This window comes from Marmota marmota, unplaced genomic scaffold (assembly GCF_001458135.2).
Source record: "Marmota marmota marmota unplaced genomic scaffold, marMar, whole genome shotgun sequence".
NCBI lineage: Eukaryota > Metazoa > Chordata > Mammalia > Rodentia > Sciuridae > Marmota > Marmota marmota.
Genome location: NW_025999982.1, coordinates 20,820,786 through 20,839,245, shown reverse-complemented (window position 1 = coordinate 20,839,245; position 18,460 = coordinate 20,820,786). Strand labels below are relative to the sequence as shown.

The following is an 18,460-nucleotide window of genomic DNA, read 5'->3' as shown; positions in this document are numbered from 1 at the left end:
CAAGTTATATGTCCAAATAATTTTGAGGCCAGTCCCATTACTGGAGGACCTCATAACTGGAAGAGATATTCAGACCTTTTACAAACCCCTTTTAGTGCGATTCTGATGTAATGGTCACTCCAATTTATATTAAATACCATGATGACTTACTACAAGAAAAGTTTAAATTATTGTATATGTAAATGAAGGCAAAATATATTTGGAACCCAAACACAACCCCTATGGGTGAATTTTATGATATCCAGTCTTTGTCAAGAGGAAAAAATATGTCTTAGACAATATAAACATTGATCAAATAGTAGCCTGAGCAACATTCAGATAAAAGTCTATCCCGCCTAGGGCCAGACTCAAAACAAAATAATATTTTAAAATCATGTCTGATGTAATCCAAGTAATCCAGTAATCCAAGCAACTCAGGAGACCAATGAGAACCACAAGTTCCAGGACAGCTTCAGCAACTTAGCAAGACCCTATCTCAGAATAAAAACAAAAAGGACTTGGAATGTAACTCAGTGGTAAAACAACCCTGGGTTCAAGCTGCAGTACAAAAAAAAAAAAATAACAACAACAACAACAACAAAAAAAAAACTACATCTGAAATTAACATAACAATTATATCATACTAATGCAAACAGATTCAAACTATAAGACCTATCAATGAAAAAGAAACATCAAACATGCTCTTTTTCTGAATTTAGCTCAGCATACTCTGGCTGTTCCATTTTATTTTAATATCAAAGGACAGTAGGGCCCAGACTTTGAACTAATATCCTTCAAGCATTTCTGTTTCAATTTGACGGCCATCTGTGTTCTAGCACCCATATCCTTTAGGAATCTGGGCACAAGTGAAGCTGATCTAAATCTGAAGTTCTTTGACTTCAAAAAGAGCCCTCTGCTTGGATTAGCACCACCCTGGAAGGAGCAAGTCAAGAAACAACTAAGGAAACCATAGAAATTCTTTGATTTCACAAAGCTTTTGTCTCTTTCTTCCTATCATTCTATAAAATAATCATGCCAATTTAAACAAAAGTCAAATGTCAAAAGAAACTAGGATAGGATTTATCTCTACCAGCATCAATTTTAATGATTTTTATACTTAAGGTATAATTCTTGAAAATAACGGTTTGTAACAAAAAAAAAATGTTGACTGATTTTTAATCTAGAAAGATAATAATAGCAAGAAGCAAGTGGGAAATAAAAAGATGAAAGGGAACAGTCTGCCTCAGAGAGCAACTATTTTTGCAATTATAAATTTAACCCATGATAAGAAACTTTTTTCTATTAAAAAAAATAGATTAATGTTTTTACTGGTGGTAGTTATAGTACTCATTCTAATTTTCATGTTCATCAACTTAAGTGTGTATTTTTATAACCTTAAATTTTCTTAACTTGGAAATAAAGAAAATAAAACAGAAAGAAAAACCTAGTGATTGAAATTCTTCCATGGTGGGAGCAGGAAGGGAGTGGGGGGGCGGGAATAGGTCTTCAACACACCAGCCTTTAATTTATCAAAAGCCTTTATGGACTCCCTCTTCTGTGTCCAAAACAGGGCAAAACAGGAACAAAGCACAGTGAACCACAAATAGGAACACTTTGAAGAGGCTTATGGAGTAAAAATCACTTTTCACAAAGGTAATGAATAATTTATATGGCAGCAAGTCTTAAAAAATGATTTTCAATAAATTCAGGAAATAATGAATAGATGGTCAGGATTTTTAATATACTGCAACGAATTTCATAATCACACATAGGTATTGAAAAGTCATTAAGAAAGTTCATTTCACCTCAAATAAATAGGAATTTTAAATTTAGAATCATAGAAAAAGTTAACTTTATCCAATTCATTTGCTGTGAAAGTTTAAAATATAAGGACTTAGTCATTAAAATACATTTTAATATGATACAAATTGTGAGTTCTGGTCATTATTCCATAATAATGATTTTTTTCTTCATGAGAATTATAAAGTGGGATAACTTGGTAATTAATATGAGTTACTTTTTGTAGCAATAAATCATAGTAGAAAAAGAACAAGGCTTCAAGAATTAGCAGGCTTTAATTAATATAAATGTTAGCTCTGTACCAGATATTTGACATAGACAAGTTATTCACTGAATTTCATTTCTTGGTGTATACAAATAAGGATAAAAATATTACCAATTTCCTGTGGTTATAAAAATAAGCAAAAAGCTATGCATTTTAATCAATTATAATTATTTTATGTAGCTATTAGATAGTTCTAGACTCCGAAAGCATTTAATAATTGTAGCTGTAATTATTATTACCATTATTCAAATCTATTACAATTCAAATCTTGTATCTCCACAATAGTCTTCTGGGATTATCTTCTGTATATTTGGTCAGGTTGTTTTCCATTTCTAAACTGCCAACTCCTTTTCTCTTCATTAAGCTAAATCCTAAACATTTCCAACAAGACTGACATCTATAATAACTTCCCTCACTAGCTATATCCTGTAATAATATTCCTGTTTTATTGAACTCAGTCAACAATTACTTTATTTATAATTTAAATTACAAAATGTTAATTTGATTGCATACGACTTGCTGTCTGTATCCATGGTTTTGCAACAGATTAAATACATTTGGAAAAAATTGTGTCTGTACTGAACATGTACAGACTTTTTAATTCCATTTAAAATACAGTGTGATTGTCATTTACATAGTCTTTACCTTTTACTAGGTATTATAAGTAATCTAGTGATGATTTAAAGTTTATAGGAAAATGTCTTAAGTTATAGGCAAATCCCATGTCATTTATTTTTTTTTGTTTGTTTATTTATTTATTGGTACTGGGGATTGAACTCAGGGACTAGACCACTGAGTCACATCTCCAGCACTATTTTTTGTATTTTATTTAGAGACAGCATCTCACTGAGTTGCTTAGGGCCACACTAACTTGATGAGGATGGCTCGAACTATCGATGCTCCTGTCTCAGCCTCCCAAGCCTCTAGAATTACAGGTATGCACCACCACACCCAGCCATGTCATTTAATTTGAGACTTGAGCATCTGCAGATTTGGGTTATCTCTAGTTGGTCCTGGAACCAAATCAAGCAGGAATAACTGTACTTGCTATCTAGTTTTATTGTAGAATTAGTAACTCTACATTGTACTTGTGAATTTTTCTGCTGAATGAAATTTTGTTTTTCAAATTAAAGTATTATCTTTTGCCCCTTTAAAAATCATGTGTTCCAAAGAAAGCTAGTCCAATGGTAGACATATAGTAGGTGTTTAATGCATAATTCACATTATACCTAAATAAAAAATGCCCTTGGAGTCATACATAAAATGTTACCTTAAGAGGAGGTCAAATCAAAGGCATTTGCAGAAATAAGTAATTTTAGACAGACCATAATTCATCTCTACATTCAAATTTACCAAATTCTAGGATCTCCCCCCATACTTTCTCCACTTTCTCATAGGAGCAGAATATCAATGTCATAACTATTGATCTTCCCCCTGAGAATCCATATTTTGAAATTAGCATGCACCATGCAAAAAAAAATACCTTGGGTTTCTTGTTTTCGGGGCCTGTTGACAGGGACAATGCACAAGGTGAAATCAGCTCCTTGGTTCTTGTTAGAGAGATGGGTATTGATGGTGTTGAAACGGGTGCCGTGTGGTTGGATTTTGTGCTTTCAGATTTCATCATTCTTGAAGGCAATGAACCACTGCCACAATTTGGGTGCAGTGTTGAGGGACTGAGCTGTAGTGCAGGGGTGGGCAGAGCAGCAGGTGGGACTGAGGAGGACCCCAAGCTGGGAAGAGAGGCACAGCCAGCACTGCAGAGAGCAGGTGAAGAAAGAGCTGAAGGATTCAGCCCCTGGCCTGATGGTTTATATGATGCTCTTTGGGATCTGTCTATCAGGTTTGAAAGGGCTGGGGATGGATGGAAACATTTCTCTGGAGAGGAGGGCATGGTGCTGTGATTAATAGGAGGAGATACAGAAGATAATGCAGATGAGGCTAATGTAGAAGGGTGTGTGTATGTATTCCTGGGATTCTCTGAACCTCTGAGATCCCCATCCTGTTTGTTCTTTGAAGAAGAAAGTGAAGAGCTTGGTGGGACAGGAGGAAGATCTGCAAAACTAGAGGCATTGGTTTGTATCGGGGAGAGCATTGTACCACTCTTCAAAGAAGTAGGAGACGGTGTTTTGTCTACATTCATAGAAACAAGGCTGCACTTGACAGGTGTAGTAGGAGAGAGGGAGGACACCTGAGAGGTGGGAGTAGACTTGGTGAAGAAAGGGAGGTGGAAGGATTGCTGGGCCAGCTCAGAAACCTGGTGTTCTGCTTGCGCTGGAGACTGGGCTCTCAGGGAGCAACTTGAGAGAGATTTTTTAGGTGTGAGTGTGGTTTGCTTTACTTTTTGGTCAAGGGCAAGAGTGGAGGAGGCCAGGGAGTTGAGGGAGAAGGTGGGGCAGGATGCAGGGGACACAGGTCTTTGGTGAGAAGGGTTTGACTTGAGGATAGCAGTGAGAAGGGAAAGCCGGGAGGGCACCTGGGATTTCACCCCTGACTTTGAAAGATTTCCACTAGATGACATTTGACTACAAACAGTAGAAGAGGAGCCATGGAAAGAGGAGGTAAGTGGTTTCGGACTTGGAGAGAGTGAATGCATGACAATGCGGACTGGTATGTAGGAGGCTGAATTCGACTTCAGAGAAGCACTGGAGGAAGGTGAAGGAGAAGTGGTTTTCAGGCTTTCTCTGGGACTAAGGACATTCGAGGTTAAAGGCGTCGTCTTCTTCAGAACTTCAGGTGCCAGTCCAGGGTTTTGATCTGCTGCACTTGGACTGGATAGATTAGAACCTGGCAGTTGAGTGGAATGGGGAAACGGTAATGTCCACGAGGCGCCCTTCGATGCAGAAAAGGGTGAAGAGTGAGCAGTCGTTTGAAAATACGCAGCTGTTTCTTCTACCAGGGCCCCACTGACATCCAGCCTCCTAGTGTGGAACTCCTCTAGGACAGAGGCTCCATCGAGGTTAGCTGGGACAGGTGGTGTTTTCTGATTAGTTGGAGAAACAAAGGAGAAAGCAGGTGGTTTACAGGCAAGCTGCTCAGAGGTAGTGGGAGAAGAAGTTAACTAGAGGAGAGAAACAGACAGATTGAAATAGGACATTATTTGTGAAACTATCAAAATATTCTTGTTACTGTGTCACTAAGCAAACAGTCCTTCCACTAGTTTACACAAAAGGGGGTGCCTTAAGCCTCCATGAAAATGAAGGAATTTCTGTTTTGCTAATGAGTTCCTGCTACAAAATAAGATATAACAAACTTTGAAGATTTGTATTCAATACATGATTGATTCCCCGGTTTGAAAACCAGTGTAAAATTTTCTGTGTTTCCATTTGGAAAATAATTCATTGACCATATCTAAAATATTTATCTTAATCTGGAATTGTGTGATTTGGAAATAAATAAGTCACCATCCATATGAATTTGAAACTTCACTTTGGAAAATGAAATAAATTTTTTTCCATTGGAAGTATATAAACCGTAATGTGAGGATAATGACTACAATCCTAATCATCATCATCATCATCATCATCATCATCACACTTCAAGTGTTTAAAATTCTAGACATTTGGACTACTTACTCCTACATGTCATGAACCTGAATACGTGCCCAGAATTCAAATGACAAAGCACCCAGAGCAATAAATTAAAAGAGTCAATGCAATGTCCAGAATAGAAAGAGAGCTCTAGATGATTCTCCCTAATTACTTGCCAGAATGAACACTTAAAAGGAACATTTAATGAACATTTAACAAATGATTTGGACTATGCTGGAAGGAATAGTCTCTCTTTGATATCAAAAGAAGCCAGAATACTTATAAATATAATTCAACTGAAACAAGCAAGCAACCAATTCCATACCAAATAAAGATGCAGTAAAAAACAATTCATGCTTTTCTAACAGAAGCTAGAGAAAGCTTGTGAAATAACCAGTTGTATGTATTGTTGTGCTATTTTAAAAGTCATCCAGTACTTGAAGACAAGTACTGGAATCATAAATGACTCCAAAATCTTGTAAACCGAGACTTCTCTTCAAAATAAATTTAATTCTGTCAGCCTATAAGATAAAAAAATATACATGTCTAATAAAGAATTTGGAGAATATCAGCTATTCAAATATTAAGATAGACGTATTGCATTAAGCACATAGGAAGAAAATGTATATGAATATATCAATTAAACAACAAAGTTTTGGTTTATAAATAGAGTAAAAGATATTTCTTGATTTTGCTTTAGAACATTTTAAGAAAGTGTCCATCAGCATTCAGGCAAAGATATTTATGACATATAGTTTTGAACTCTAAAACTACTGAAAACTGACAAATTCGAATAAATTCATAACAAACTTTTTATTTTCTGAAGAAATATACTAAAAATATTTCTTTCTTTTGTGTGTGAATCAATATGCATATTTGCAACACAGCAGTTTTACAAATAAATAATATTTTATTAAATTGACATAATCCAGAATATCAGAAAATCAGTGTAATTAATAATCAAGCAGAATTCCATCAAATTGAGAAAGAAAGCTGAACAATTAATATGCATAAGTTTTACTTAGAAACAACTCTGTTTAGCCAGTGTTTATGTGATTGATTCACATGATTAGGGAATATATTTATATCCAAATGTCAGTATAATTCTTGTGTCACCACAAGAAGTTACATAATTACTTGTATTTGAATTCATATTTAATGTTTAAGAAGTTATCTTCTTAGAATTAACAGTATATCCAGGGCCTGTTTGTTTGTTTGTCTGTTTTAAGGGTGAATGAGAGGTTTTCTTCAATTGTTTCCATGATTGATCTCTCCTCACAGAAGGAATGGAGCCATTCCCAGGCTCTGAAGGTGTTTACACATTGAGACATGCCTAGAATAACACAGTTTGGTAACAAATTTTGTAAATTAATATCGACAACCACAAAAATCCTATCACCTTTCAGTCTGTTGTTTCCTAAGAACTTCAATGTTTATGGAAAAACTCATTAATTCATCCTGATCATTTGCCAGAATGTCACTGTGTAGGATCATAGGTTCATAATTTTGAGGGGCTCATTCAGAGAAAAAAGCTGTTACCTCCAACTTCCTAAGATTACAAATTTTAATTACCAATCATTCCACTATATTAAATGATATTACACTTAACATAAGTTACTCATAATGTTACCATACTTTTAGATAATTAATTGACGAATAACTTCTGAAAGACTCTAAGAAGACTAAGAATATTTATTATGCTTATGTTAATCTATATGTAATTTCATTATATTTTATTCCATATATTCTTAATTAGTTATAATATATTCATTTCAACCTACAAATACACCATGATGTTATTCTAATTTATACAAATAAAAAAGAGTGACACCATTGTTTTATAAAATTTCTAGGGGTGAAGTTTCATTTTGTAATGGAAAAGACTCATTTCCCTGAGTTCCTCTCACAAATAAGTTTTTCTTTTTAAAGAAAGTGTCCACACATGAGTGAATAATATCATATAGAAGGAAGGAAAGGGCATATGTCAAATTCTCAGTCAGTGATTCAGAATCATCCTTCACTTTACTTCTTCCCCGATATCCCCTACCAGTGATGATAAACTTCTTAATTTACATCCAAAAATTATTTCCATCCCTTTCTTTTATTCTCCAGGTTTGTTAATGATGCTTTAATTCCTTACTCAAGACTATTCTCTGTCTTCTTTACCATTTGCTTCTTACCCCAACTTAATGTTGAGTTCTTTGCTTAAACACCTCTATAGAGCTACCTGTGACTGTCTACAGCATTCTTCTAGTTCCTGAGCCCATTCACCTCACATGTACCCCAAAGTCATTCTCAAGACTCTCTTCTAGAAAGACTATCTTGAACTCTGTACAATCACTATAATCTCAGTGACAAGATGCCTGCAATGTGCTACTCTCATTGGGTAGATGAACTCAATCATAATTTAACCCTTGCATCCTGTATCATAGAAACCCTTAGTTATTTGAGTAACCAATTAATTGCGAAGCTGCCTTGTAATTTGACTAAATCCAAAATTAGCTGCTTCTGTATATATTCTTTTTTTAATGTACCTCTGAGATTCCAAAATACCTGAATACAAGCTGAGATGAGTGATCTGCTAGCTGATGCTGTGAATAGGGTCCCAGTGTTTTGATAGCTCTTAATGTTTGCCTGTATAGTTGTACTCTTCCTTCTGCATCTGTACAAAGAAATCCTAGATTCCCCATTTTTCGTAACCACTATGTTAAAGTAGTTTGGCCTCCTTACCTATTGATCTGTCCTCTACTCTCTGAAATACACAAAACTCTACAGGGTGTTTTTCAGCTTTTCTTAACTAAGCAAATTAAATAACCTTTTCTGTCATTCCTACCTGTAGCTGTTTCCCATTAAACTCAGTACCAGACTGAGCTTTTGATATCTAATCAATGTTCACCTATGCTCAAGACTTTGTTGATGATTTTACACCAGGAACTAAATAGTTTTCCTTTATAACAGAGTTGTTTTTTTGCTATTCAATCCCATCTCCCTAACTTCCTACTGTTTTTCATTTTAGGTTTCAGCAATACTTTGTTCAGACTCAACCTTTTGGCCAGCATTGCCACCCTTCTAGCCATCTGGACCTCTTGCCCATCCACTTGGCAAATCCTCACTCTTAAATCATCCCACTGTCATTAGTTCCTGGACATGATCTACTTAAAGCTGCTATGTGAAAAAAAAAATTGGTAGCACTCTGTTAACTGACTGGATCACTGCATTTGACTTACAAATATTGTTCTATAGAAGGACTCAGCTCAAAATGGGTGGGGCTTTCCTGCTCCTGTGCAGAGGGACACCTTTCTCCACTCACACGTGGTGAGGCACCTCTGAGAGGTTTCCTCACCAATTTGAAGTCTATAGTTTCATCTGTGTCCCTTGTCTCTCATCTTTTTTGTTGGATTTTTTGCCATTTCTCCTGTTTGGAACTTGGCTTTCCCTCCTATCCGTCTCTTCCAAAGTGTTAATATTCTCCACCAACCTTTAATCCGCCTACTCCCCCTTTAACTCAACAGACAGATTTCTTCTCTCCTAGGAAAATTGAGATTAACAAGAAACCAAACTTTTCTAGATTCACTTTCATTCTCCTTTCTTTATTCTAAGGAGAAGTAGTGGCCTTTCACTTTTTAAAAGGTGTATTCTTCCTGGGTACTCTGAAACATGGCAGCTCTGGCCTTCTTAGGGATTTCATTTCTTCAGTTATTCCCCATGTCCTATGCACTCATCTTTGTATATATCCACTAGCTCACTCATCCTGACATACATCTAAAGAAGAAATATTATCTTTGAAAATATAATAAATATCATTGTGGTAGACAGTAAAAATGCCTGCAATATTCTATTTTTATGTAATAAAAGCAAAGTTCTTTTCTCACCCCTTAATCTGGGCCCAGGGGAAGACTAACAAATGCAATACAAGAAACAGTACCTTGAAAAGTACTTGTACATTGGGTTAACTGACATGCTGGTACAGAATGTCAAAATGATGTAAAAGCCTTGGCTACTCTACTAGGCAATGTAAGACCACTCAGCAGACAAATAAACAATCACCAAACAGCTCACCAGCCATCAACCAACCCAGAAGCCTATTGCAGACACATTGGTGAACCCATAGCAAAGATCAGTTGAGCCTGAGCACACCTGTGAAATCACCTGATAGAACACAGCCAAAATTTTTGACCTGCAGATTTCTGAGCTAAATAAATGGTCTTGTTTTAAAAATGTTAAATTTTCACCTGGTTTCTTAAGCAGCAAAAGTTAAGCTGATCGAAATGAGTGCACACACATACACCAATATTTGTGTTCCCATAGTTACAGGCTCTTCTTGGTCATATCTATACAATATAATCACTGTATTGATTTCTTTAATTCTTGTGACCAACATACCCTAAAATGACCCCTCTAAGAGTTTCAGCCTTGTGTAATTTGAGCTTGAGAGGAAACTGTGGCTTGATTCTTAACTAATAGAATCTGACACTGGTGGCAAGATTTTTCAGAGGTAATTAAGGACCCTAAACAGATGACTCTAAGTTAATTAAAAGGGAGATTATCCTGTGTGGGTATGCTCTAATCAAGTGAGCTCTTCAAAAGAAGATTAAAGGGTAAAGACAATACAACAGATTCCTTTCCTCTGTTGCTCAATTTAGAAAGCAAGCTGCCTGAATTCTACAACCTCATGGAAATAAATTCTGCACACCCCATAAAAGAGCTTAGAAGTGGGTTCTTCCTTGATTGAGACTCCAGAGCAAATGCAACCTGACACCTTGATTTCACCTGAGCAAAGAACCTAGCTCACTTCTTGATCTATAGAAACTAGAGGAAATAGATAATATTTTTAATATTTTTTCAAGGCACTAAATTTATGGGTAATCTGTTATGTATTAGAAAGCAAATGAACTTCCCACTGACTTCTTAATCCCCTCACATCCTCTACCAAAGAAACCATTATCACCAAGGTCTATAATAACGTTTTTTTAAAACAATCAACAGGCACTTGGATTCCTTATCTTTTCTGATTTCTCTCTATGGATTCTGATTCTTTCCATTTTTCTCTCCTTTTCAAAACTGTCTTATCCAGGGCCTCTGTTGCATCATTCTCTCCTGGTTTATTGGCTATCTTTTGGTGACTGCTTTTCCTCTTCTTTCCTTATTCCACCCTCTTTGGATGTGTTGGTACTTCCTTGCAAATTCCCATGTCTGGAATGCCAAGAAATCTTGTATTCATGCATCAAGTCTCAGCTCATACAACACTGAAATTGACCCTCTTACTTTGCTCTGGGCTCTTTTGAGTGAAGCTGGACAAGTAGTGAGAACACTGCCTCTGACATCTGATTCTTTCTTTCGCCAACCAGAGAAAAATTCAAGTTCTGATATCAGCAAGTCAGAAGAGCTCTTCTTAAAACCTGCACCACCTTTCTGCTGGAATTCTCAAAGCAACTTGATTTTTTCATAAGTATTTCCTTTGCACTTGGCTAATGGTAAGAATTAGACCACCCAGCGGGAACAACAAGACATTATTCATATTCACAAGTCTGCTCTGTCAGCATCAGAGCAGAGCCTGGGACCTCCCACCAAGTTAGAAAAATTCTCCTAAGTGTGTCCAGTCTCATTCACATGGAAGGAGACAAAAAACGACAAAAGGAAGGTATCATATACTCATCCTAAGCAAGAAGGGAACTGGAGAGGTGGCAGAGAGAAGATCACTACAGAAAGGTTCTTGGAATGAATAAAATCCCTTGACCATACATTTTTCTCTCAATTAAAAAAATGAGTTCTCCAAATTTTTATGCCCTCCAACTGCTCAGAGCAATTATATGATCAGGAGGGTCTAACTAGAATCTGTTTACTACTCTTATCTATTTGTGTAAGGTCAAACTTCTTTTGTTGTTATTGTTTGTTTTGCTGTCAGGCTCTGGTGGCTCTGGTTGGCATGCCGTCAGAATCTTCCAGCTGATGACCATGTGCACATCACTTCCTGTCATTTTAGTATAAACATACCATGTTTCATGAAGCACTTATGGCATTCCAAGCCACTTGTTTTTGCAGTTAGCAGAATACCACAGGGAGGCTGAATACCACAACTCCTTTCAAGGTCTTCAACCTCTGAATTCCTGAGGCTAAAAGCTGTGGATGATTTGTTTTAGTGAACAAAATAAGCAACATCACTAACTATGAGAGAAGAGTCCTAGGCTCCCTTCCCTGCCCTGTTATAGTTTTTTCTCAGCTGTAATGCCACTAAGAAAGTTCATATCTTAATGTCTGTGTCTTATATCACAGGATCATGTGAAAAGAAGGATCACTTATTCAAACATTCATGAGATATTTTCTAAGCATCTACAGTGTTTCAGGCATTATGTTAAATGACAGGGACCAGAAATGAGAAAAGGACTTTTTGTTCTTGAGGGGTTTACAAATCCAGGTGAGAGAGAGATACATAAAGGATACTGTAATATAATATGCTGATAGGAATCTGGTATTTTATTATAAATCAAGGCCTGGGGAATACAAGGAACGTTTCTATGTATAATGCCTTACGCAAATACTTTTGTTGTAATTCCTTTTCTGTAGATCTATGAAGTCAAAGTATAATCACATGTCACTTAATGACAGGGATTCATTCTAAGAAGTGAATCATTGGATGATTTAGTCATTGTACAAAGATTATGGAGAGTACTTACACAAACTAAGACATCTACAACCACAATAGGCTAATCTTAATGGAACCACCATCATATATGCCATCTATCACAGTTATGTAACATGAAACTGTATTTAATAAATATATATGCTGATATCCAAATTTCCCAGAATTTTATATTAAAAAATCTCTTTATTGAACCCCAGCCAGTTCTTCTGATCTTATTTTCCATATCCTCTCCCCAGTTCTAATATCCAAGCTATAGCTAACAAATGGAGACTACCCTCCCCTCTCTACCTGTTTCTTACTATGTGCCCCCAAATGCTGCCATTTCAAACTTCTTAAATCAGAGTATCTTTGATTGAGATTGTACCAGGAGTCAGGCACTATTCTAGGCTCTTTGCATATATTATTTCAATCTCAAAGGAGATTGATATCAATACTTCATTTCACAAAAGGGGGATCTAAGGCCCACAATTTCAAGTAACTTGCTCAAAACAGCATAGCCAGTAAGTGTCCTGAATCACTTTTGTTTTTCCTGTATCACAACCTCTTCTACCATGAACCTCCTTGTCCTCACCTTCCATTCATGTCTCAACATTTTTTCTATCCTTATCATCCCAATCATACTGTCAAATGACATTCTAATTTCCAGATTTAATGTGCTTGAGGGGACTATTTGAGGTTTTTATTATTATTATTTTTACTATAGACTCAACTCTTTGTTGAAAAACCCTTTGAATTTTTTTTTTCTACACAGTCTCACTGTATTGCCCAGGCTGTCTTAGAAGTCCCTAGCTCAAGTGAGCATTCTGAGTAGCTGAGACTAGAGGCACACACCACCACAACAGATTCCTGTATCTTTTATTTTCATATATTACACAAGTCCTTTTAACTTCCTGGCTTGCATCTGCCATCATCTTTTCTACATTCTTTTCCTGAGGTCGCTATCTCCATTCCTATCACTTTTACTTCAATGCCTAATGTCTCCATTGCCAATCTCTCCCCTGTGCTCCAGATTCACATTTTCAACTATTTTCTATATATCATCCTGCAATGCCACCAAAGCTGCTCAAGTTCAGCATCAGATGTCTGATCTCCTCCTACCCCTTTTCAAGATTCTTTACTCTTTCCTCTATGAATAATGCCATCATTCATTCAAAGTCCGGGATTATAAGCTTCATTTATGATTGATTTTTTTTCCCATTTACTGTCAGCGAACAAGTCCAACTATTTCTACCCTCATATGGTTTTCTTCTTGTACCTACTGTCACCGTTTTAATGTTAAGCTTTATCACAGTTCTTTCAGACAAATCACTCTGTTGTCATTTCTCTTTTAACTCTAATACTGTCTACAGATAAGACAATCCTTAGGCTTTTCTATGAACATTTAAGTCTCTTATTTCTGAATTTAAGAGGATTTCGATTGAACTGCTTATTGTGTATAGCATTTTCACGTTTGACTAACACTTTCAAATTATTTAGTGTTTTTTTTTAAACATAAGGTACTTTTGCTTAAATATGCCACATCAGAGCATGTATTTGTGATGCATATATCCACAACATTTGTATTACAATGTTCAAGACATATTATGCATTATAGGGAAGAAAATGCTTAGTAAAAATGAATTTAACATGGAATAGGAGAAATAACATATGTACTGAAACAGTTATAATACATGCTGGAATATGATGAATATAAAACTGGTACATAAAAAAAAAATCCATCAAAATTACATTGAGGGAGTGGTTTCTTCAACTGAAAGAACCCAAGCAGCTTTGTTAATGAGTTTATATCTGAGCAAGGACATCAGAAAATGAGCAGAATGTGAATGGCTAAATATTCTTCACACACATTATTGAAGCCCATTTACGTGCAAAGCACTACACTAAGTACTATGGATACAGAAATGAGTAAGAGACATTCCTTGACATCCAGTTGTTTCCAGTTTAGTAAGGAATAAAAATAAAATCAATTCTTACAGCGAAATGAAAAGGAATTATGATGGAGATTTTTTTTAGAAAAAGCTACAAAATAATAAAGAGAATCACAAAGATGGAGGAGAAATAGCAACAGCACCCCACAGGGACTGTGTCTAAGAGAAGGTCCAACTTGAGCTGAGCACAGGCTCAAGCAACCAAGGGCAAAATGGTGGTGATCCCAGGAGGAAACAACATTCCACAATGTAGCACAAAAAGACGGATTCATCAATAAGGGGGGAAAAAATTGTTCAAACTACTTTGAGAGGCTTTCAAAGTGCTTGTCTAGTAGCTCCTCAAGAGGGCATATCAGTACCAGCTCATGCTCCCTTGTCAAGGAGTCAGAGCTCTGCTTCCACTACCTACTCTCCAAAGTCAGCCTCTGCAATCCTACATTCTAACCAAACCTTGCCAAAAGTCACCTTCAGCTTTTATTATACCAAATCACTTGTGGATGGTAGAATCTCCCTTTTTTTTTCCCTTTAAAATTCTCTATTACTGTCACAGACGTGGGTGTCCTACTTCAGAAGAGGCTGTCTACCTGAAAGAAGTTTCCAATCTTGCTGTAAGTTTTGGAGTGGAATACGACTACCACCACCACCACTACCACCCCCCCCACACACACACACACACACTCCAGTGAGCACAGTGCTATCCTGGAGGCTTCCAGGACCACAAAAGACATTTTCTTTAAGACACCTGGGGGAAACTATTGTCCTCAGGTACACCTATTTCCTAGATTAGGCTTTTCACTATTCTTTTATTAGTTTAAAAGCAATGTCCACCTCTAATAGTCACTGAATGCTGCCTCACTAGATCTTTCTAATGTCCAAAATGTGCTTCTTAAAGCAACCAACTCACCAAGTGTTCTCTCCTGACACCCCCCAATACAACCTTTGCCAGGAATTGTTCAAAGAGGTAATATTCTCCCAAATCTGCCTTGTGTTACAAATTCTTTCAGCCAATTCATGGTATAATTTGTATGCCATTTTTATCTCATCATTTTATCAATGTTTATACTGTGATGATTTATGATTTTGAGATTTGGGGGTTTTAATATATACCTCTTTAAAAGTTTTATATACCTTAAACTGGAAGACCTTTGCAGACAGCTCAGGACAAAAGGCATATAAACAATTTCTTTTCCTTAGGGCAAGAAGACAAAACCTACCTGTCCATGCTTTTGCTGAGAAGCCATCCCATGAGAAATTTCAGAATATGATGAGGACTTGAGATCTGTGCCCCTTATTTTGGGACGCACCACGTCAGAGACCAGACTGGAGGAGATTGCCAGAGACTTGGGCCGGGCAGCCATGTTGCCCGTCCCCCCTGGGGGACCTTGCTCGCCTTTTCTGCTTGTAACTTCATCTTCCCCTTCAGAGTCCACAATAAAAACATATTCTGCTTTGAAGAGGTCACTTTGCTGCATGCCTTGAGGTTGGTTTGTTTCAAGTACCCTTCCTTGTATACTCTTTCCACTGGTCTCTGATGGATAAGTCAGTGTCCCTTGGTTTCTCTCTTCTTGGCTCCCACGATTAAAGGTCAGGTAGTCATTGGAATTAGACTGCAACACAAAGAGATAAAAACATTAACATTGGCTTGAAAAATGTCTCTTCTTTGTTAACATACACTGAAAGGTTTTACCTGCTTATTAAAAGTTTTTTAAAAAAATATATTTAAAAATCAAGTTGACTTAATAGAGATTGGATTGAAGTTAATGGTTTACTTTTACTAGCCCACCTGGCTCAAGCCCAAACTGATTAGGGCTCAGAATCAACAACAACTAATAAACCTAACTGCCTCCTAGAAAAATCATAGTATATATTTTTTAAAAATTTTATTTATTTATTTATTTATTTAATTTTTTTTTTTTTTTGTACTGGAGATTGAACCCAGGGATGCTTAACCACCAAGTCACATCCCCAACCCCTTTTTTATATTTTATTTAGAGACAGGGTCTCGCTGAGTTGCTAAGTGCCTCCTTAAGTTCCTGAGACTGACTTTGAACTTGCGATCCTCCTGGATCAACCTCCAATGTCATCATAGTATGATTTTTGATATAGAGAAAGAGAGCAAGCAATGTTTTGTGTAAAGATATTCACAAAACAAATGGAGATTAATCAAAGGTTTAGTTTACTGGTCATATAACCTGTATATCTTTCATAATCCCAGAGAGGAGGGGAGACAATTGAAAGAGTCTACAATAATATAAATCTCTCTGAAAGTCTGAAAGGAAAAGTAAAATTGGAACAAACTGCAGAGATAGTTACATAAAACAATCTAAGCTAATTGGGAAGAGCTCATGAATAGAACACAAAAAGATACAGGGACATTTTTAGAACAAAGTCTATGTAATTTAGATTTGCAATTCTCAATCTCTTCCTATCCGATTTTCTTTGAATACACAGAAGTGTTCCAAAACCAGAATTAACATGGCTTTATTAAGATACCATACTTCAGCCATACATACCAAGACTGTGCTTAAAAGATCCAGATCAATTTCTTTGTTTTGATAACTATTCTATGATTACTCTTTTTATTTTCTCTGCAACTTTTCTGTAAAGCTAAAAATATTTCAAAATAAAAAGATGAGCCACTAAATAACAATTTCCACTATGCTGGTCAATTCAGTATGTGACAATGTGTGGTATATGTTGTGTGAAGCTAGAAGGAAAATGATGGATTAGACATGAATAGGCCAACAAATAATTTTATACACCCATCCCACAATATTCAAATGCTGTTGCTGATATACTTAAGATAAAACAGAAACTACCTCAGATTAGGATTTCTCTGTCCAACTTTCTCTATTCTCTTATTCTGACTTACTTTTTATTTCTAAAGCATTTAGCACTACCTAATATTTTTGTTACATTCTTTCTGTTTGTTTTTATTTTCTCATTTTATTCCTCAAATAACCATATGAGCTGTCTTTATTCACAGGGAATACAATAATCAAGGACAAAGCATATATTCTGTGAAGAACCATTAAACATGTAAGTGAATAAGAGGTTACTTAAGCTTATTCTAATATTGAATGCTTTGAAAAACTGGGGAAAATCTTTACTTTTTTAAAGATGTGATTACACATATATTATTGCAATTGGTTGATGAAAATTTGCAATCTTGGAAGTCTGCAACCAAGATCTGTTCATATACCTACAGTTAAATTGTTCAGAGACTAATGACAAAGTATTCCATAAAAATATTATATGTAGTTGAGAACTATTCAAAAGAAGCTTCCCACAAATGTCTTACAGAATATTCTTTAAAATAAGATAATAGCATTGAAAATCTCAGGATCATTGGCAAATTACTACTTTATAGATAGTATATTTCCATATACACAAGATGAATCCAATTATTTTATCCCCTTCCAATTGACTCAAGAATAACACAAAATCCTCATAATCTCATTTTATTAGAACAATAAGTGAAACAATATTAAATACATTTTAAAGAGAAAATTTTATCCAAACTATTACTGTTCTAACACAAATCATTTTCATATTTTTAAATTTAAATTTCTTCCCCAGTACTTATTTTAGACAGATATAATCAAGGTGAATATGAGGAATAAAATTTTGTAGCCTACTTTATCACCTAATATAATAAGGTTAATTAATATTTTCTATTGAATTATATAACCACTCAAATTATAACTCTGTCAAGCTTACACACCAGCATATTCTTAATTTTTGTCTGATTATTAGATATGAAGCTGTTTTACTTTATGTAATAATTATTTACATGACATTTTCCTTCTTTTGTACTATTTCCTTCATATACATTTCCAAAAGTAGATTATGGAAAGGTTATGAATAGTATTATGACTGTGGATAAAGATTTCCAACCCAATTTTACAAATTTGCAAAACTAGCAGCAAAATAATATGTCAATATTTCCACAACTGCATCAACATTGGGTGTTATTCATTTTAATCTTCCTAATTTATTACATGATAAATGACAATATCTCACTGTTTTGTCTTGCATTTTCTTTCAAGATGCATTTGGGAGAAGATGCCAGGATGCAGAATTTGTTCCTGAGAATAGGATATCAACTCAAAAGAGTTAAGAATAGTCAGGCACAGGGGCACATGCTGTAATCCCAGTGGCTTTGTAGGCTGAGATAGGAGGATCACAAGTTCAAAGCCAGCCTCAGCTTTTTGTATTTTATTTAGAGACAGGGTCTCTAAAGTGAGGCACTAAGCAACTCACTGATACCCTGTCTCTAAATAAAATACAAAATAGGGATGGGGATGTGGCTCAG

At 35.8% G+C, this 18,460-nt stretch overlaps 1 protein-coding gene across 32 annotated transcripts in view; it reads right to left on the bottom strand.

Annotated features, from left to right (window-relative positions):
* The window catches only part of LOC107143675 (muscular LMNA interacting protein), a 251,194-nt gene that overhangs the window by 128,921 nt on the left and 103,813 nt on the right, over positions 1–18,460 (bottom strand). For 20 of the 32 annotated variants that reach the window (XM_048805513.1, XM_048805514.1, XM_048805489.1 and 17 more), the window contains 2 exons: positions 15,360–15,752; positions 3,528–5,105 (listed from right to left, as the gene is read on the bottom strand). In XM_048805513.1, the coding sequence (XP_048661470.1) occupies positions 3,528–5,105; positions 15,360–15,617 (1,836 nt within the window). In that variant the 5' untranslated portion in view covers positions 15,618–15,752. The remainder of the gene's footprint in view (positions 1–3,527; positions 5,106–15,359; positions 15,753–18,460) is intronic. The other 12 variants (XM_048805517.1, XM_048805510.1, XM_048805512.1 and 9 more) reach the window with 2 other exon arrangements.